General features: G+C 35.9%; 1 protein-coding gene and 1 non-coding gene across 6 annotated transcripts in view; one reads left to right on the forward strand and one right to left on the reverse strand.

Annotated features, from left to right (window-relative positions):
- HECTD1 (HECT domain E3 ubiquitin protein ligase 1) overlaps positions 1-17238 on the reverse strand; it is a 91685-nt gene that overhangs the window by 39855 nt on the left and 34592 nt on the right. For all 5 annotated transcript variants that reach the window (XM_047862926.1, XM_047862924.1, XM_047862925.1 and 2 more), the window contains exons 11-17: positions 11894-12032; positions 11534-11704; positions 6241-6463; positions 5450-5713; positions 5275-5351; positions 1104-1238; positions 404-550 (exon numbers count right to left, since the gene is read on the reverse strand). In XM_047862926.1, the coding sequence (XP_047718882.1) occupies positions 404-550; positions 1104-1238; positions 5275-5351; positions 5450-5713; positions 6241-6463; positions 11534-11704; positions 11894-12032 (1156 nt within the window). The remainder of the gene's footprint in view (positions 1-403; positions 551-1103; positions 1239-5274; positions 5352-5449; positions 5714-6240; positions 6464-11533; positions 11705-11893; positions 12033-17238) is intronic.
- Positions 16060-16197, forward strand: LOC125169334 (small nucleolar RNA SNORA15). Its single transcript, XR_007153642.1, has one exon. It is a non-coding gene; the product is annotated as a small nucleolar RNA SNORA15 (small nucleolar RNA).

The raw sequence follows: 17238 nt of genomic DNA on the forward strand, positions 1-17238 counted from the left end.
CAAATACTTGTCAAATATTCAGAGTAACTTCCTAAACAGTCATGGCTCATAAACTAATTTTATGCAAATAATCTAAGTACTTATGAAGATCTACAGAGTAACTTCATTTTAAGAAGCAATCAGAGCAGTGAATAACATTAAAACTTAGGCCAAAGTACATGTTTTGTTAAACAAAACCTAGAACAAACTATAAGTGGGAAACTAAAAAATCTAAAAAGATTCAATTACTGAATTCAACTGGCTCAAACTAATGACACAACAAAGGAAAGGCTAGAGAAATTATAAATAACATTTATTAACTTGGTTTTTAAATATTTCTTGCAAAACACTGCTTTGCCAAAAGTGCAGTTACAAATAATTTTTTAAACTACATAGTCTGTTCTGTGCTACTTTGTAAACTTACATTGTTTAAAACAGTAAGAAGGGCTTGCACCAACCCACTACTGCACATTTCATATGGTGAAATTGTGTTTTCATCCTTCAAAAGTACAATTAGATTTTCTAAAGCTGTCTTCATTAAATCTCTCCAAGTGTTCTCACTCTCAATACACTAAAAGAAAAAAAAAATTAATGAAGACAATCAAAAAAATAAACAGGTTGTAACATACCTAATTTATCACAGTATTAACTGCCAAGAAAATAAGTCAGATATTAAACAAGAATAAGTTCAAATTATTAATGTAAATGATCTGTACGAGAGTCAGAAAACATTTTAAGGGTCAACTATAAATATTTCAGGCTTTACAGGCTATTTGACCTCTGTCACACCTATTGAACTCTGCCCTGCAGCCACCAAAGCAGTCACAGACAATATGTAAGAGTGAGCATGGCTGTGAGCAATGTAACTGCTTTTGGATACAGTCATTATTTTATATAATTTACATGTATCAGAAAATACTACTCTTATGATTTGTTTTCAACCATTTAAAAATGTAGAAACCATACTTAGCTCACAAAGCCATATAAAATAGGTGGCAGGCCAAATTTAGCCCATGTGTGACAATTTGCTGACCCCTAATCAATACCTAGAATATAAAGGATAAAGGGGAAAAACTAAACAAAGAACAATGTGTGCCATAAAATCTAGAGGCTAAATAACATACTTGTCTATTTGTGTGAAGTTCCCAAGATGACTCTAATTGAGTTGCTATGTTTCTGAGCGTTACCACTACTCCACGAGGCATGCTTTCAACAGCTTTGAAGTGGTCATCATATAAATCTCGAGCCATAGTTCGTACCTACCAAATGAAAATTGCAAACGTGAATTTTCGTTACAATTAACAGTTTTAACAAAGTTTCCCTTTAATCTCCCTATATGTGTGCAACTTTTAAAAGATTTTTGTGCCATTACCAACCTCCAAAAAATGTTACTACTTCTACTCATATATGTCAAAGGTTCTAATGGCTGTAAAAGTACCATAACTAGATTTAAGCAATATCAAATAAAAGAACTCACAATTTTAATTTTTGGTTAAACTTTATAGTCATATAACAAAGAGGAGCTTATTTCACTTAAACCAATTTGAACAACCTGTAAATAATTAACTTTGTTCTTTTTTATAAAACTAGCCTGATTATGGCAAACCATATAGAAAATATAAATAAGCAAAAAAACAAAAACAAAAAAAACCAAACCCAAAAAACTAAAATGCCTATAATTCAACCAACGTTAAAACTTTTTAAATTTTTTTGTTTATATGATTTTATTTTTTTAATTTACATCCAAGTTAGTTAGCATATAGTGAAACAATGATTTCAGAAATAGATTCCTTAATGCCCCTTATCCATTTAGCTCATCCTCCTTAATTTTTTTTAAACTTAAAGACCTAACTGGTTTTTATTCAATGATTCATGGATCAGGCAGCTTTCCATCTAGTAAATAGGAGTTCCCTCAGAGTTGAACCTTTTAACATTTTGTGGTGTATTTTAGGTTTAATTTTTTTCTATTTATAGTATTCACACAAAATATATATGACACTTTTATTTGCATATTTAATCATAAGGAAGAATGACTATTATCGGTTTGGGCCCTAGTTATCTCTCATTTAAGTTAATGTTATCTGAAAGAACCCATTTGTGTCCCAGGCTTGGGTCTGATAAAATTCAGTACATAAGAGCCTTTAAAAATATTTGCTTAGGGGCGAATATCAGTGTCTCAGTTGGTTAGGTGTCTGACTTTGGCTCAGGTCGTAATCTCATAGTTTGTGAATTCAAGCCCCATATTGGGCTCCACATTGACAGTGCAGAGCCTGCTGCGGATTCTCTCTGTTTCCCACTAGCTCTCTGCCCTCCCCCACTTGCATGCTCTCTCTCTCTCAAAAAATTAATAAAACTTAAACAAATTGCTTAAATAATGTAAATTTAGGACTTACGTAATTTCATTAAAATCACAAACTAACCTAGCATAACTCTGTGATTGAAAAAACTTCACTCCTGAAATGAATATTACTTTTTCATTCTATTTTGGTGTGCCTTTCAGAATTAAAAGGAAAATAAGTTCTGACTAGTAGACAAAATTTAAGAAACTACTCTTTTATAAAACAGTATTAACAAATAAAAATGAAGATTAAAATAGTTAAAATTATTTTTACCTAAAATCAGTTGATACGTACTTTCATACCAAAAGAATAGCCATATGGTCAATGAGGCTATTCCTTGATTTACTACTAATACTACGGATTTCAAGAAACTGAGTCAAAATTACTTATTTTTCAAGAAAATGAAAACAGGACTCAGACTATGTTCTTGATTTACTTTTCTTCTGTAGTGTGAAATTTCAGTACCCTGTGAGTCTAGATTTGGTTGGATAATGTAACCCCTAAGGAATTGCAAGAAATTCCTGAGACAGCTCAGTGGTAGCTTTACAAAAATTTACAGTTGAGGGGCACCTGCGTGGCTCAGTCAGATAAGTGTCAGACTCTTGATTTTGACTCAGGTCATGATCTCACTGTTTGCGAGATCAAGTCCCAAGTTAGGCTCTGCACTCACAGCATGGAGCCTGCTTGGGCTTCTTTCTTTCTCTCTCTCACTGCTCCTCCCCAACTCATGTTGTCTGTCTCTCTGTTTCTCTCTCAAAATAAATAAACTTTAAAAAAATTATAGTTGATCCTCATTATTTGAAAATTCTATTTTTGTGAATTCAACTACTCACTAAAATGTGTTTGTAATCCCCAATTCAATACTCGCAGTGCACAGTCACTTGTGGGCATACACAGTGCAGCAAAAACTCGGGAGCTGCCTCACGTGCATGTTGTTAGGTGAGGTAAACAAGGTAATCTCTACCTGTAAACAAATGTCATACTTGCTTAAGCCCTCATGCTATAAACAAGTATCTTTCCACAGTCTGTTTTGGGCATGTTTTTCACATTTTTGTGGTTTTGTTGACTTCACTGTTTAAAATGGCCACCAAATATAGTGCCTGAAGTACTGTCCATTGTTCCTAAGCACCAGGCACAACATGTGCCTTATGGAGAAAATATGTGTTAGGTAAGCTTCATTCAGGCATGACCGTGCTACTCAACACATGTTCCATGTTAACAAATCAATAAGACACGGGGGCACCTGGGTGGCTCAGTCGGTTAAGCGTCTGACTTCGGCTCAAGTTACAATCTCACAGTTCAGGAGTTCAGGCCCCATGACGGGCTCTGTGCTGAGAGCTCAGAGCCTGGAGCCTGCTTTGGATTCTGTGTCTCCCTCTCTCTCTGCCCCTCCTCCACTCATGCTCTTTCTCTCAAAAATGAATGAACATAAAAAAAAAATTTTTTTAAGTAATACACTTATGGTGTCTTTAAACAGAAAGACACATAAAAAACAAGGTTATGTATGCATCAGTTACAAAAATGTGACCTCATAGGAACCTAACCCTGTATTTCCCCAAAGAGCAATGGTTCAGTATTCACAGAAACTTTAGTTAACACAACTACCATGAATAATGAAAATGGACTGCATTTAGTTGAAACTCCTTTTAGCATCTAATTGCTATCTTCAATTGAGTAATTTCTTCCTCAACTGTCCTTAAGATACCCTGAATTAGAAAAAATTTCTGGGATGCCTGGGTGGCTTAATTGGTTGAGCGCCTGACTCTTGATTTTGGCTCAGATCATGATCCCAGGGTTGTGGGATCGAGCCCCACATCAAGCTCTGCACTAAGCATTAAGCCTGCTTAGGATTCTTTCTCTCTTTCTCCTTCTGCCCCTCTTCTCAGCTTGTAGTCCTTCTCTCTCAAACAAACAAAAAAAACAACAACACATATTTAATGGATAGAATTTAAAAATTAGTACTGTGATTTTGAAAGTGGAGTCAGTAAACATTTGCTCCTGTATCTTTTTGAAAGAATTATTTCAGAGATGCCTGGGTGGCTCAGTTGGTTGAGCATATGACTTCGGCTTGGGTCATGATCTCACAGCCCTTCGAGCCCCACATCAGGCACTGTGCTGACAGCTCAGAGCCTGGAGCCTGCTTCAGATTCTGTGTCTCCCTCTCTCTCTGCCCCTCCCCCTCTCCCTCCCTCCCTCCCTCCCTCTCTCTCAAAAATAAATAAAAACATTAACAAAAAAAGAATGATTTCATATAAGATGGGCCATTAAACTAGGCATCAAAATATGTGAATCTAGAAACAGGCATTCAAGTTACTTTATCATAAAGCTAATAATTTTATCAGGATTGTAAAATATTAGTGATGTATTTTCAATTCCACTGTATTACTAAAAACATTACTATCAATAATAATTAAAGCATGAGTTCAGGGGAGCATGGTTGGCTCAGTCAGTTAGGTATCTGACTTCAGCTCAGGGCATGATCGTGCAGTTTGTGAGTTCGAGCCCCATATGAGCTCTGTGCTGACCACTCAGAGCCTGGAGCCTGCTTTGGATTCTGTGTCTCCCTCTCTGCCTCTTCCCTGCTTGTGCACTTGTGCTCTCTCTCTCTCTCTCTCTCTCTCTCTCTCAGAAATAATAAATAAACTTAAAAAAAAAAAAAGCACGAGTTCAAAGTTTTTGTGAGACATTAGTCAAATCATTTAAATTTTATTGTCTTACTAATTTTCACTGTTTCAATTTTGGTGTTTAGCACGTGTATAAAAATCATAAGCAAATGTATATGTATTGTGGAAAATAAAACAATAAGCACAGAAAAAGAAAAACTGAAAGTATGTTAGATTAGGGTAACTTATGTTATACGGTTCAAGGTTTTTAAATGCTTACAATATACCAATGAAACCTTACCATGTCAGTATAAAAAAAACAAAAGAAAGAAAAAGAAAATCTCACAGTATACCTTTTGCTTCGTTTTTTCTAATTTAGATTTCAGTTTTCTGCCTCTTTTGCCAGTCCAACCAGTCACAAATTCTGAACCTTAGAAAAAAAAAAGGACATTGCAAAGAATTTATTTTAATGCAATGTAACACACTCATTTATTCTTATAAATATTTTATATTTCCTACGTAACTTACCCAGAGAAGTTTCTGCAGTAAATGAATGTTTGGTTCCTCTATTAGATTCAAATACAAAACCAGGTAAATCTTCTTTCAATATTGTTGCTTGCTGACCATCTGAGTTATGAATAGCAATTTCTCCTTCTTTTAAACATGTTAGTGACCAATTCCCTACAGTGAGTTTAGTAGGTCCTGGTGCTGACAGTATAGGTTGACTTGAAGTAGATGGCTTTACTTGGCCTCGAGCTCTTTGTAATTTCTCTAAGAATTCACTTCTGCTTTCTATAAAAACAAAATAATTATTTTAGAACCTCATTCTTTTCAAATGATCCTTTTTTTTATAAAAAAGGAAACTACCAATGAGAATATCAATTTTATGTAAAGAAGTGCATTAGCAGAGTTTTGTTCTGTAGTGTATTCTCAGTCATTAGATGTATTTAGGTTCAGGCATAAAAGCAATCCTATAGTTAAAAATTTTTGAAGTATAAGGCTTTTGGAAAAAGATACAACTAGAGACAGCATCACACACACATATACAATTCATCATTACATGATATGAGGTAGCTTCACCTAAAGGATTAGAGGTATTAAAAGTAGACGCAACGCTACTGCTTGTCTCAAACCAAAAAAAAAAAGGCATTTCTTAAATGCTTTCACGGTACAATAGTTTTTCTTTGTTGATATTAAAGAAACTGGCCATATGATCATCAATGATCATGTTTCTATGACAATGCTAGCAAAAATATTAGAAAAACAAATCATCAAAATTACAGAAATTTGTAAAACATTTTAATTGAAACAAACATTACCTGAACTATCCGATCCACCTTCAGGACTACCACTTGAATACATGGTGGCAAGTTTCCCGTCCAAGATAAATCTGAACCATCCATTACTGCCGTTAGATAATTCCAAGGCTGCTGCATCACTCCATATATATAAGCAGTCTCTTCCCCTAATGATCGACCAGTCTCTCCAATGATACGGTTTACCCTGCTGCAATTCTTTAGCATCTTCCTGTGGTTCATCTTCCTAAATGTGTAAAATTATTCAATGAAACAAAATAGTATCTCTTCAAAATATTCGCAAGTATTTTTTAAATATGTCCATGTATCAAATTTAGAATTAAAATATGCTGAATTTGGGGTGCCTGGGTGACTCCGTCATTTGAACATCCAACTGTTGGTTTAGATGCACGTCATGATCTCACGGTTCAAGGGTTTGAGTGCCGCATCGGACTCCACAATGACATCATAGAGCCTGCTTGGGATTCTCTCTCCCTCTCTTTCTTTGTCCCCCCCCCACCACCACCCTCAAAATAAATAAACATAAAATATATTATGTGTGTGTGTATATATTAAAATATGCTGAACATAACATTTAGTTGCCTCTAGTTTAATATGTATTGAGTCACTGAGTTACCTATAACTAAATCTTGTAAGTCCTAAAAATGTTAAGAAACTCACATAAATAATGACCTAAGTTATAACATTTCCAGCTGCAGTAGTACAGAAAGCCAATGGATTAGGTCTACACACAACTAGCTAATTATCTAGGACCCTGGCAAACTCACCACATCTCTGGGCCTGATCATTAAAAAAAAAAAAAAAAAACAAAAAAAAAACCATAAAAAGGAATGTTTTTACTGGATCAATGGTATCCAATCCTAGAGGTGCACCTGAATCATTATAGATGCTTTTTAGGAATAAAGTTAAGATTCCACCCTTAGCAGAGTGAATTAAATATACTGGATCATTTGTATGATCATAAAAAGATTTTAGAGCATGTTTAAAACAAAGAACAATTTGTAAACACTGTTTTCCTACCCTAGCATCCTAAAAATTTTTATTCTGTTGATAACATGTAATATAGAGAATATTCATCATAAACATATATGAACTTGGCATGTGTGTGCATGCATGGGTGTATGGGTAAAGCACTTTTAAACTTCATAGAAACTTATTATACCTAAATATGTATTTTCCCCCTGAAATAGTTTGTAACACTAAAATATTATAAAATGTGGATTATAAATTTCTCTAAACATCAGTACTTGTGCTCTAAGCCATGCAGGTTAACAAGGTCCATTCTTGTTTACCCTACTGTAAACAACTAAAAACTGGACAAAATATATGAAAAAGTGATTTTCAAACACTGGACAATATGCAACACAGGACCATGATCCCCCAGAAAATAGAAACAAACAAGGTAATTTCCTTAGGCCCAGACACAAATTTCTTGCTAAGGTGTTAAGAAGAGGGAACAAAGAATCCAGCACTATGAGTTGAGGAAATGGAGATCTGTGTTTGAAGAGGCTAAAAGCAAATAGAATATGTAGAGGATGAGTTCAGGATTAGGGAGCCAAGCAAAAAAGACCTCTAGAAATCTGCAAAGTGATCAGCATGTCTCTAGCAAATATTCTGCAAAGTGATCAGCATGTCTCTAGCAAATACTAAACCACTCATTTCTAGGGGGATACTCCATAAGGCTGGGCAAAGAACACACGGAAAACTGTAAGCTGAATAATTAATTCCCAGAGATCATACAAGGTGGTCAGAAAGTTGCATTCTAAATCCTGAACAATTTCCAAATTTGATAAAAACTGTAAGCCCACAAAGAAATTTAAACAATCCTGAGCAGGTATGAACACTCACATGTACACACATACACAAACACACCAAGCACAGCAAAGGACAGCAAAGTCAAATTGCTAAAAATCAGTGATAATATCATAAGAACAGCCAGAGTAAGAAAGGATGTTGTGAGAAAAGATTTATGTTATATAACAAGGAACTAAGACAAGAAATGGAGCAAATTTCTCAATGGAGACTATGCACATCAGGTGACAAGGGAACATCTCTCAAAGTGCCTGAAAAACAATTAGCCAAAGTCCTTGTGGGCATTGAAAATATCCATCAAAAATGAAGGCCAGGGGTACCTGGGTGGCTCAGGTAGCTAACTGTCCAACTCTTGATTTCGGCTCAGGTAATGATCTCAAGTTTCATGAGTTCGGGGCCTCACACTGAGCTCTGTGCTTGCAGTGTGGTCTGCTTAAGATTCTCTCTCTCCCTCTCTCCCTGCCCCTCCCCTGATTGCTCTCTCACAAAAACTAAATTAAAAAAAGAAAAAAAAAAAAAAAAGAAGGCCAAATAAAAATGTTTTCAGGGGCGCGTGAGTGGCTCAGTCAGTTAAGCATTTGACTCTTGATTTCAGCTCATGATCTCACAGTAGTAAGATCAAACCCCAAGACCTGCTCAAGCTAGGCATGGAGACTGTTTAAGATTCTCTCTCCCTCTTCCTCTGTCCCTCTTACACACTCATGCTCTCTCTCAAACTTTCTTCAGACAAATAAAATTTGAGGGAATTTTCTGGGTTGTCTTTTCATTTTCTAAACAATGTACCTTGAAGAAAAGAAATTGAATTATGATAAAGTAAAACTTCCTGATTTTTTTTTATTCTTTTTTTTTTTTTTTTTTTAATTTTTAAGTAATCTCCACACCCAAGGTGGGCCGTGAATTCACAACCCTGAGATCAAGAGTCAGATGCTTTTTCAACTGACCCAGCCAGGGGCCCCTACGGTATAATCTTTTAACATCCTATTTAAGAAGTCACTGCCAAGCTCAAAGTCAGTAAGAGTTTCTTCCTTTTCCTGTAAAAGTTTTATAATTTTAGCCTGTACATTTCAGTCTATGACTTTTTTCTGTCAATTTTTTACATGGTACCCATGGAAAGGGTCAAACTTTCGTTTTTGTGTGTGTACATATCCACTTATTCAAGCATCACTTGTTGAAAAGATCATCTTTTCTTCATTGAACTGCCTTAGCACTTTGGTTGAAAATCAACTGACCATGTATGTGTGGGCCATTAACCTATTCCCCCCACCCCGCTGCTAACCTACCTTTTACAGTTAAGACTTGAAATCTGCTGGTAGATGTCCTTCAACTTATTCCTTTTCAATGTTGCTTTGGCTATTCTAGGTCCCTAGAATTCTCATATGTTACAATTTTCTTGTTAATTTCCACAAAAAGCTGGGCATCTATAACCTTTTTTATAAGTTTTTATTGAAATTCCAGTCAACGAACAGTGTAATATTAGTTTCAAGTGTACAATACAATGATTTAACATTTTCATACATTACCCTGCGCTCATCACAAGTGTACTCCTTAATCCCCATCACCTATTTCACCCAGCCCCCATCCCTCTCCCCTCTAGTCACTATCAGTTTGTTCTCTACAGTTAAGAGTCTGTTTTTTAGTTTGTGTCTTTCTCCATTTCACCCACTCTTTGCTAGTTTGCTTTCTTTCTTAAATTCCACACAAGTGAAATCATATGGTATTTGTAACCTATTTCTTGGATAAAAGAATTCTGGGGGGATCACCTAATATCACCTCATTTTTTTAAGTTTCTTTATTTATTTTGAGAGAGAGAGAGAGAGAGCACCCAAGCATGTGTGTGAGTGGGGGAGGGGCAGAGAGAGAGGGAGAGAGAGAATCCTAAGCAGGCACCAGGCTGTCAGTGCAGAAACTAAATGTGAGGCATGTACCCACAATCCATGAAATCATGACCTAAGGCTGAAATCAAGAGTCAGACGCTTAACCTACTGGGCCACCCAGGCGCCCCCAGGTATCACCTCTTATTTTGTTTTGTTGTTAAATCCCTCAGGTTCCTCAAGTAATTTAGGAATATCTCTATCACTCACCCTCTCAGGATTCTACAATAAAAACCTATACTCTACCATTCTCTCAAAAATATTACCTCTCTGTCACTAATATATAGGAAGCATTCACTACATGTTAGGTCTCAGTGCTGGAATCTGTAGAGACAGATAAGGCATATTTTAAATTTGCAATCTAAGGCAAGATTATCAATGGATACTGAAACTCACAGGTATGGAGCACCAGGGTGACTCAGTCAGTTAAGTGTATGACTTTGGCTCAAGTCATGATCTCACCGTTTGTGAGTTCAAGCCCCACATGGGGCTCTGGGCTGCCAGCACAGAGCCAGCTTTGGATCCTCTGTCTCCCTTGTCTCTCTGCCCCTCCCCTGCTTGCATGCTGTCTGCACATGTCTGCTCTCTCTCTCTCAAAAATAAACTTAAAAAGAAAGAAAGAAAGAAAGAAAGAAAGAAAGAAAGAAAGAAAGAAAAACTCATGGGTATACGTTTAATGAGTAACCATAGATTTACACAGTCTCCCTATAAATAAATTACTTATTAATTACAAAAGGAAAAAGAGTAACTCTGTGATAGAGAAACCAGACAGAGACAAACAACCAAGTGATCCAAGTAACATAATCAGCAAAAAAGCAGACACTGTGTGCCTCTAAGAGAAGGCACATTATACATTGAGAAAAACGTAAATCCCCTCTGTGGTTTCTCTGCTTAAAACACATAACCTGAATCTAACCACATAGAATCACGAACGCAAAGTAAGGGTCACTGTCCAGATTAACTGGACTGTCCTCTTCACAAATGCCAAGGCTATGAAAGAAAAAGAAAGGCTGGGTTCTTAGGAACATGATAACTAACTGTAATACATGCTCCTGGATTCGATTCTAGACCAGGGGGGAAAACTGCTATTAAGGACAATAGCAAATTTGAATATGGTCCTTGAATTAAATATAGTTTTATATAATATTAAATTTCCTGATTTTGATAACTATACCAGGATTATACAAGAGAACGTCCTGGTTTTTTGGTGAAGTTTTAGGGTGTTAAAAGAGGCACTATGTATCCATGCCCAGTGTAGGATTCAAACTCAAAACTCTGAGATAAACAGCCTCATGTTCTACCAACTAAGGCAGCCAGGTGCCCCTCAAATATTTCTTAAATGTACACATACACACACACACACACACACACACGCACGCACACACACATAATGTCTATGCAAAGTTAATAGGGCAAAACGTCAATAATTAGTAAATTTATAAAGAACACTCCAATACTCACAATTTTTTTGTAAGTTTTAAATTTTATCAATAAGTTTTTTAAAGTACCACTACTTCACACTGCCATTATTTTGCCAAAAGCCATCATAAATTAGAACTAGATTTCCTCAAAGATACCCTATTCCAGATAACCCTGCAATTAAGATCACTCACTTTTTCTGGTTTTGACTCCTCTTCATTCTCATCATCAGAGGAAGGACCTGCCAAAGTTGACACTTTGCTAATTACACCAAGTCTGGCTAGCTGATCCAAAAAAATATCACCACCTTTATCCACCAAATCCCTTATGATCTGCAATGCCAGCAAGTGACCATCATCATCATCCTGGGAGGAAAAAAAAAGAAAATTATGGGAAAATGATAAAAGTAAGCTTAGTTGCCTCAAGTAGACAAATGCAGTTGTTTCTCAGACAAAACAATTTACTGAACTTAAAACAAAAATTAAATTATCTTACTGACCATTGTCTAAAGGAAATTAATGGTACATGAGTCTCAAAAAAGATAAAAAGCTCACCTCCTGATCAAGGACAGTTGCAGTGATTTCCACTAGTACTGTAGGCAAATTGTGACCAACATCAGAATCGCAAACTTCTTTTAAGAGTGCTTCAGAGCAAAAATGAATCATTTTTCGAATGAGAGCAAGACTTGCCTTCCTTAAAAAATAAAAAAAAATTAAAAAAAAGACTTTTAGGAAGACAGGGTAAGAAGCTAAAATAAAATAAAATGCAACTATACACTAACGAAAACTAAAATATCCAATGGTAAGTTTTATACATTCTGCTAAAAAGTACACTTTAATAAAGGTATATAGGGGCGCCTGGGTGGCTCAGCCGGTTAAGCGTCTGACTTCAGCTCGGGTCATGATCTCACGGTTCGTAAGTTTGAGCCCTGCATCAGGCTCTGTGCTGACAGCTCAGAGCCTGGAGCCTGCTTCGGATTCTGTGTCTCCCTCTCTCTCTGCCCCTCCCTCCCTCTCACTCACTCTCTCTCTCTCTCTCAAATAAATAAACATTAAAAAAATTTTTTTTAAGTATACAGAAAAGGGGCGCCTGGGTGGCTCAGTCAGTTGAGCGTCCAACTTCGGCTCTGGTCATGATCTCACGGTTCATGAGTTTGGGCCCCACATCAGGCTCTGTGCTGACAGCTCAGAGCCTGGAGCCTGCTCCTGATTCTGTGTCTCCCTCTCTCTCTGTCCCTCCCCCACACATGCTCTGTCTCTCTCTGCTTCTCAAAAATAAATAAAACTAATTTAAAAAAATTTTTTTTAATAAAAAAATACAAAAAATAATACTAGCACTAGTTTATGTTCACTTTTTTTTTAGGCAATTTCACAAATTTTCTGTTAATACAGTAAACTCATTACAACTGAAATTATCTTTAAACTTTCTTAAATGTGCTACTCTATTTTATATTTAACAGCATGGCTATTAACATGTCATGGTAATTTTATAAAATCAAGTAAAGAATAAGCTGTAACTATCTTAAAATTCCCTATAACCGAAAACACAAGGCTCTAACTTAAAATATCTGGTAATTTATATGGAAATCAATTCTCAAATTAAGCATTTTTGTCCTCTGTCAAATTTAAACTCATGGTCACTATAGTTATGCCTCATATAAATGAAAATAAGAGATTCAAGTAATCCCATGTCCCTAAATATTCCAACTGTTAACAATTCAGCATGCTTCCTTTTCCTTCTCATCCACTGCTTTGCTCAGAACATAGATACTCCATAAAATCACACAAACTAATCTCAAGGAACCTGTTCTTCTAAAATAAAATAAATGTATATCCACACTTTTAAATTATAATAGACTAAAAGGAGACTGATCTATTACAGAAAAGACAAAAGTTCATCTGACATATTTTCTAAGCATAGAACAAAATCCTAGGCACCAAGCTGTAGATATCATTAATTCGGGGGTAACCTGCACAGGAAAGGATGGAAACATTCTTCAACTAAAAAAAGTATTTTATTACAAATTCATGTACATTACAGAAAATGGCAGGTTAATGAAGGGCAAACTGCCCCAATAGGATTAGTTCTTTCCAGTTTTTGTTAATGGTTATTTATATTTGGTTGTAAAATAAAAATATTTATATATTGTCTATCTGTCACTATCGCGCTAAGCCATTATAAGCAGAAACCCTTTTACGTATTTTAAAGACACTACACTTCATTTAATCCCTACAACAAACCCTATGAGGTGGGTTTTATTAGCTCAGTTTTACAGATGAATAAGTGAAACAAAGAAAGGTAGGCAAGTCTACTAAGGTCACAGGGCTAATACATACAGAACCCAAACCCAAACTCTTCTGTTAACTAATACACTATAAATAGTATTCAGAACCTAAAATTTTCCTAACACTATTATATAAATTATGACCATTTAGCTTGCAAGGCTTTTCTATTGCCCTATTTTTGTGGAAAGTTTTATTTCTTCATTGGAAGGATTCTTGGATCTAAAGATCTAAAAACTTTCTTATGCACTGAATGTGTGCATAAGAAAAAAAGTGCCCTATTTTTGTGGAAAGTTTTATTTCTTCATTGGAAGGATTCTTGGATCTAAAGATCTAAAAACTTTCTTATGCACTGAATGTGTATCAGTACTGAATCCATACTTGACAAACTGATTTTTTTTTTTTAATTTTTTTTTTTTAACATTTATTTATTTTTGAGACAGAGAGAGACAGAGCATGAACAGGGGAGGGGCAGAGAGAGAGGGAGACACAGAATCGGAAACAGGCTCCAGGCTCTGAGCCATCAGCCCAGAGCCTGACGCGGGGCTCGAACTCACGGACCGCGAGATTGTGACCTGGCTGAAGTCGGACGCTTAACCGACTGCGCCACCCAGGCGCCCTGACAAACTGATTTTTAAAAAGGCTATTAAGCAACAACATGTACAGACCTTGAGGGTATTATACTAAATGAAAAAAGCCAGAGAATGACAAACAATGAATGGTATCACACATGTGGAATCCAAAAAAAAAAAAAAAAAAAAAAAAAAAAGGGTCAACTCACAGAGATGACAGAGTAGAAAAGTGGTTGCCAGGGACTGAGAGTGAGGAAACTAAGATGAATGAGGTGTGAGGATCTAATGTAAAACAGGATGACTATAGGTAATAACACCATGCTACGTAACTGAAATTTGCTGAGAGCAGAACTTAAACATTCTCACACACACACAAAAAGATAAACATGTGATGTGATGGATGTATTAGTTAACAAGATGTGAATCCTTTCACAAGGTATACATATGTCAAATCACCAAGACATATATGCTTTAAAAATCCTACAATTTTATGCCAATTATACCTCCATAATTATACCTAATATTTTTCTGTCAATTTCTTGAACACTTTGCTATGTCTTCAGCTCATTTAGTTAAAGAGGCTCTTATGTTTTTACCAAAACCCTCTATGTGTGCTTTGTATAAAAAAAAAAAAAAACAAACAGTATCCCTTGGTCACAGTTGCTAACAAGTATTTATTTGGATTATGAGTTTATATTGCTGGCACTTTTTTGGCTCTGGGTAATATTGTTTCTCATATGTAGCTTTTTTTGATAGACTAAATTTGAATAACAATCTAAATAAATTTAACATGATAGCACTAACACAAACAAGCTTTGAAAGTCATTCTTCCTATCAAATTCTGATAAACATTCAAGAATATTTTTTTCCATAGTTTTTTTAAAAATTTGTTTTAAATTCACCTAGAATTTGGTTAGATATACAGTGTATAGAACTAACCTGATTTTTTTTTAAGTCAAAACACAAAAAAGACATTCTTTTATTTTTTTAAGTTTATTTATTTAGGGCAGGGGGAGAGAGAATGCATACGACTAAGCAGGGGAGGAGCACAGGAGAGAGAAAATCTTAAGGAGGCTCCACATTCAGTGAGGAGCCTAATGTGGGGCTCAATCCCATGACCCTGGGATCATAACCTGAGCTGAAATCAAGAGTCAGTTGCTCAACCAAGTGAGCCACCCAGATGCCCCACAAAGTAGACATTCTAATGCCATTTAATAACCCTCCCTTCTCTCAAATGATCTATGAAATCTCCATTATAACACATCCAATTCTTATATATTATTGGCTCAATTTGGGGGGCTAGACTATTGTACTGATTTATAAACTCTTATGCTAGTTATCATAAAGATTTAATTACTGTAAGTTTATACTAGCTGTTCAGATTATTAAAATCTCACACATTCATTCGTCCAGATGAACTTTAAGATCTGTCAAGTTCTAAAACAAACTCTGTAGTTATTTTTAAAACTGCATAATCTCTGAATTAATTTTGGCAGAATTTGTATCTTTATAATATTTAATATTTTCATCCAAGAACAATTTCCCCTTTTATTCAACCAAGTCCTACTTTTTTCTCAAAAAAAATTGGATCCTCAAGGATTTCTGAAAAGTAAACTCAATCTTTGTCCAGTTATTGACACTAACTCCAAAGCTGTTTACCAAACCTCTTCAAAATTCTATGCAGCCTTTCCTTAAAAACAAAGTGTACAGTCCTAGGTCTAATCATAACAAAAATACATAAATAAAATCATTATGTTGTACACTTTTAACTAATACAATTATATCTCCATTAACTGGAGAGAAGAATCTTAGAATACTATCAGGTTTTTACATACTACACCACCATTAAAACTGCCCTCCTATGAGGCATAGCTGAATATGGTGTTTTTTTCAGTAGTTTACAAAGCCAGACACCATGCAAAAGTAAAGTCTTCTCTTGAAAATGCCTACAATAGATGGTATGCTAAGTTTGTTCATAACATACCATTTAAAAAAAAAAAATAAAGACAGGGGCGCCTAGATGGCTCAGTCAGTTAAGCACGTGACTCTTGATTTCGGCTCAGGTCATGAGCTCACAGGTCCTTGGATTGAACCCTGCGTCAAGTTCTGTGCTGACAGTGCAGAGCCTGCTTGGGATTCTCTCTCTGCCCTTTTCCCCGACTCATTCTCTCTCTCTCTCAAAATAACTAAACATTAAAAAAAAGGACAGAAGGAAAGGAGGAAGGAAGGAAGAAAAGAAAGCATATTGCTATCCTGTTTAAAAGCCCTAGGGCGCATGAGTGGCTCAGTTGGTTAAGCGTCTGACTTTGGCTCAGGTCACAATCTCACAGTTTGTGAGTGTGAGCCCCACATCAGGCTCTGTGCTGACAGCTCAGAGCCTGGAGCCTACTTCAGAATCTGTGTCTCCCTCTCTCTCTCTGCCCCTCCCCTGCTTGCGCACTGTCTCTGTCTCTCTCTCTCTCTCAAAAATAAACATTAAAAAATAATAATTAAAAAAAAAAGCCTTTACTAATCTGTCATACGATTTTTATTTCCTAAGCAGACACTGTGCATTACAGAATATTGACAGGTAACAGCTAAAGTCCATACATTGTAGACCCTCCTTTAACAGTATGATCAGAGTACACAGGCTGAGTATTCAACTATTCAACTCTTAAAATGAGGGGCACCTGGGCAGCTCAATTGGTTGCACATCCAACTCTTGATTTCAGCTCAGGTCGTGACCTCACCATTGGTGAGATGGAGCCCCGTGTGGGACTCCACACTAACAGTGCAGAGCCTGCTTGGGACTCTCTCTTTCTCCATCTCTCTCTCTTTGCCCCTCTCTTGCTCACGTTCTCTCAAAATAAGTAAATAAACTTTAAAATAAATCTTAAAATGAAATGGTAAAAAAATCAGGTTGTAACCTACTCCCCTTTGTTTTTAATTTTTTTAAATAATGCTAAATAATTCTGTAAGTGAACTTTTTTCAAATACCTCTAAAATATTAGGCACTATGCTAAACACTTAATCACATCTAATTTTTTTTCTTTTACCTAAAGAGAA

The sequence above is a fragment of the Prionailurus viverrinus genome, chromosome B3 (genome assembly GCF_022837055.1).
Source record: "Prionailurus viverrinus isolate Anna chromosome B3, UM_Priviv_1.0, whole genome shotgun sequence".
NCBI classification, from domain to species: Eukaryota; Metazoa; Chordata; class Mammalia; order Carnivora; family Felidae; genus Prionailurus; species Prionailurus viverrinus.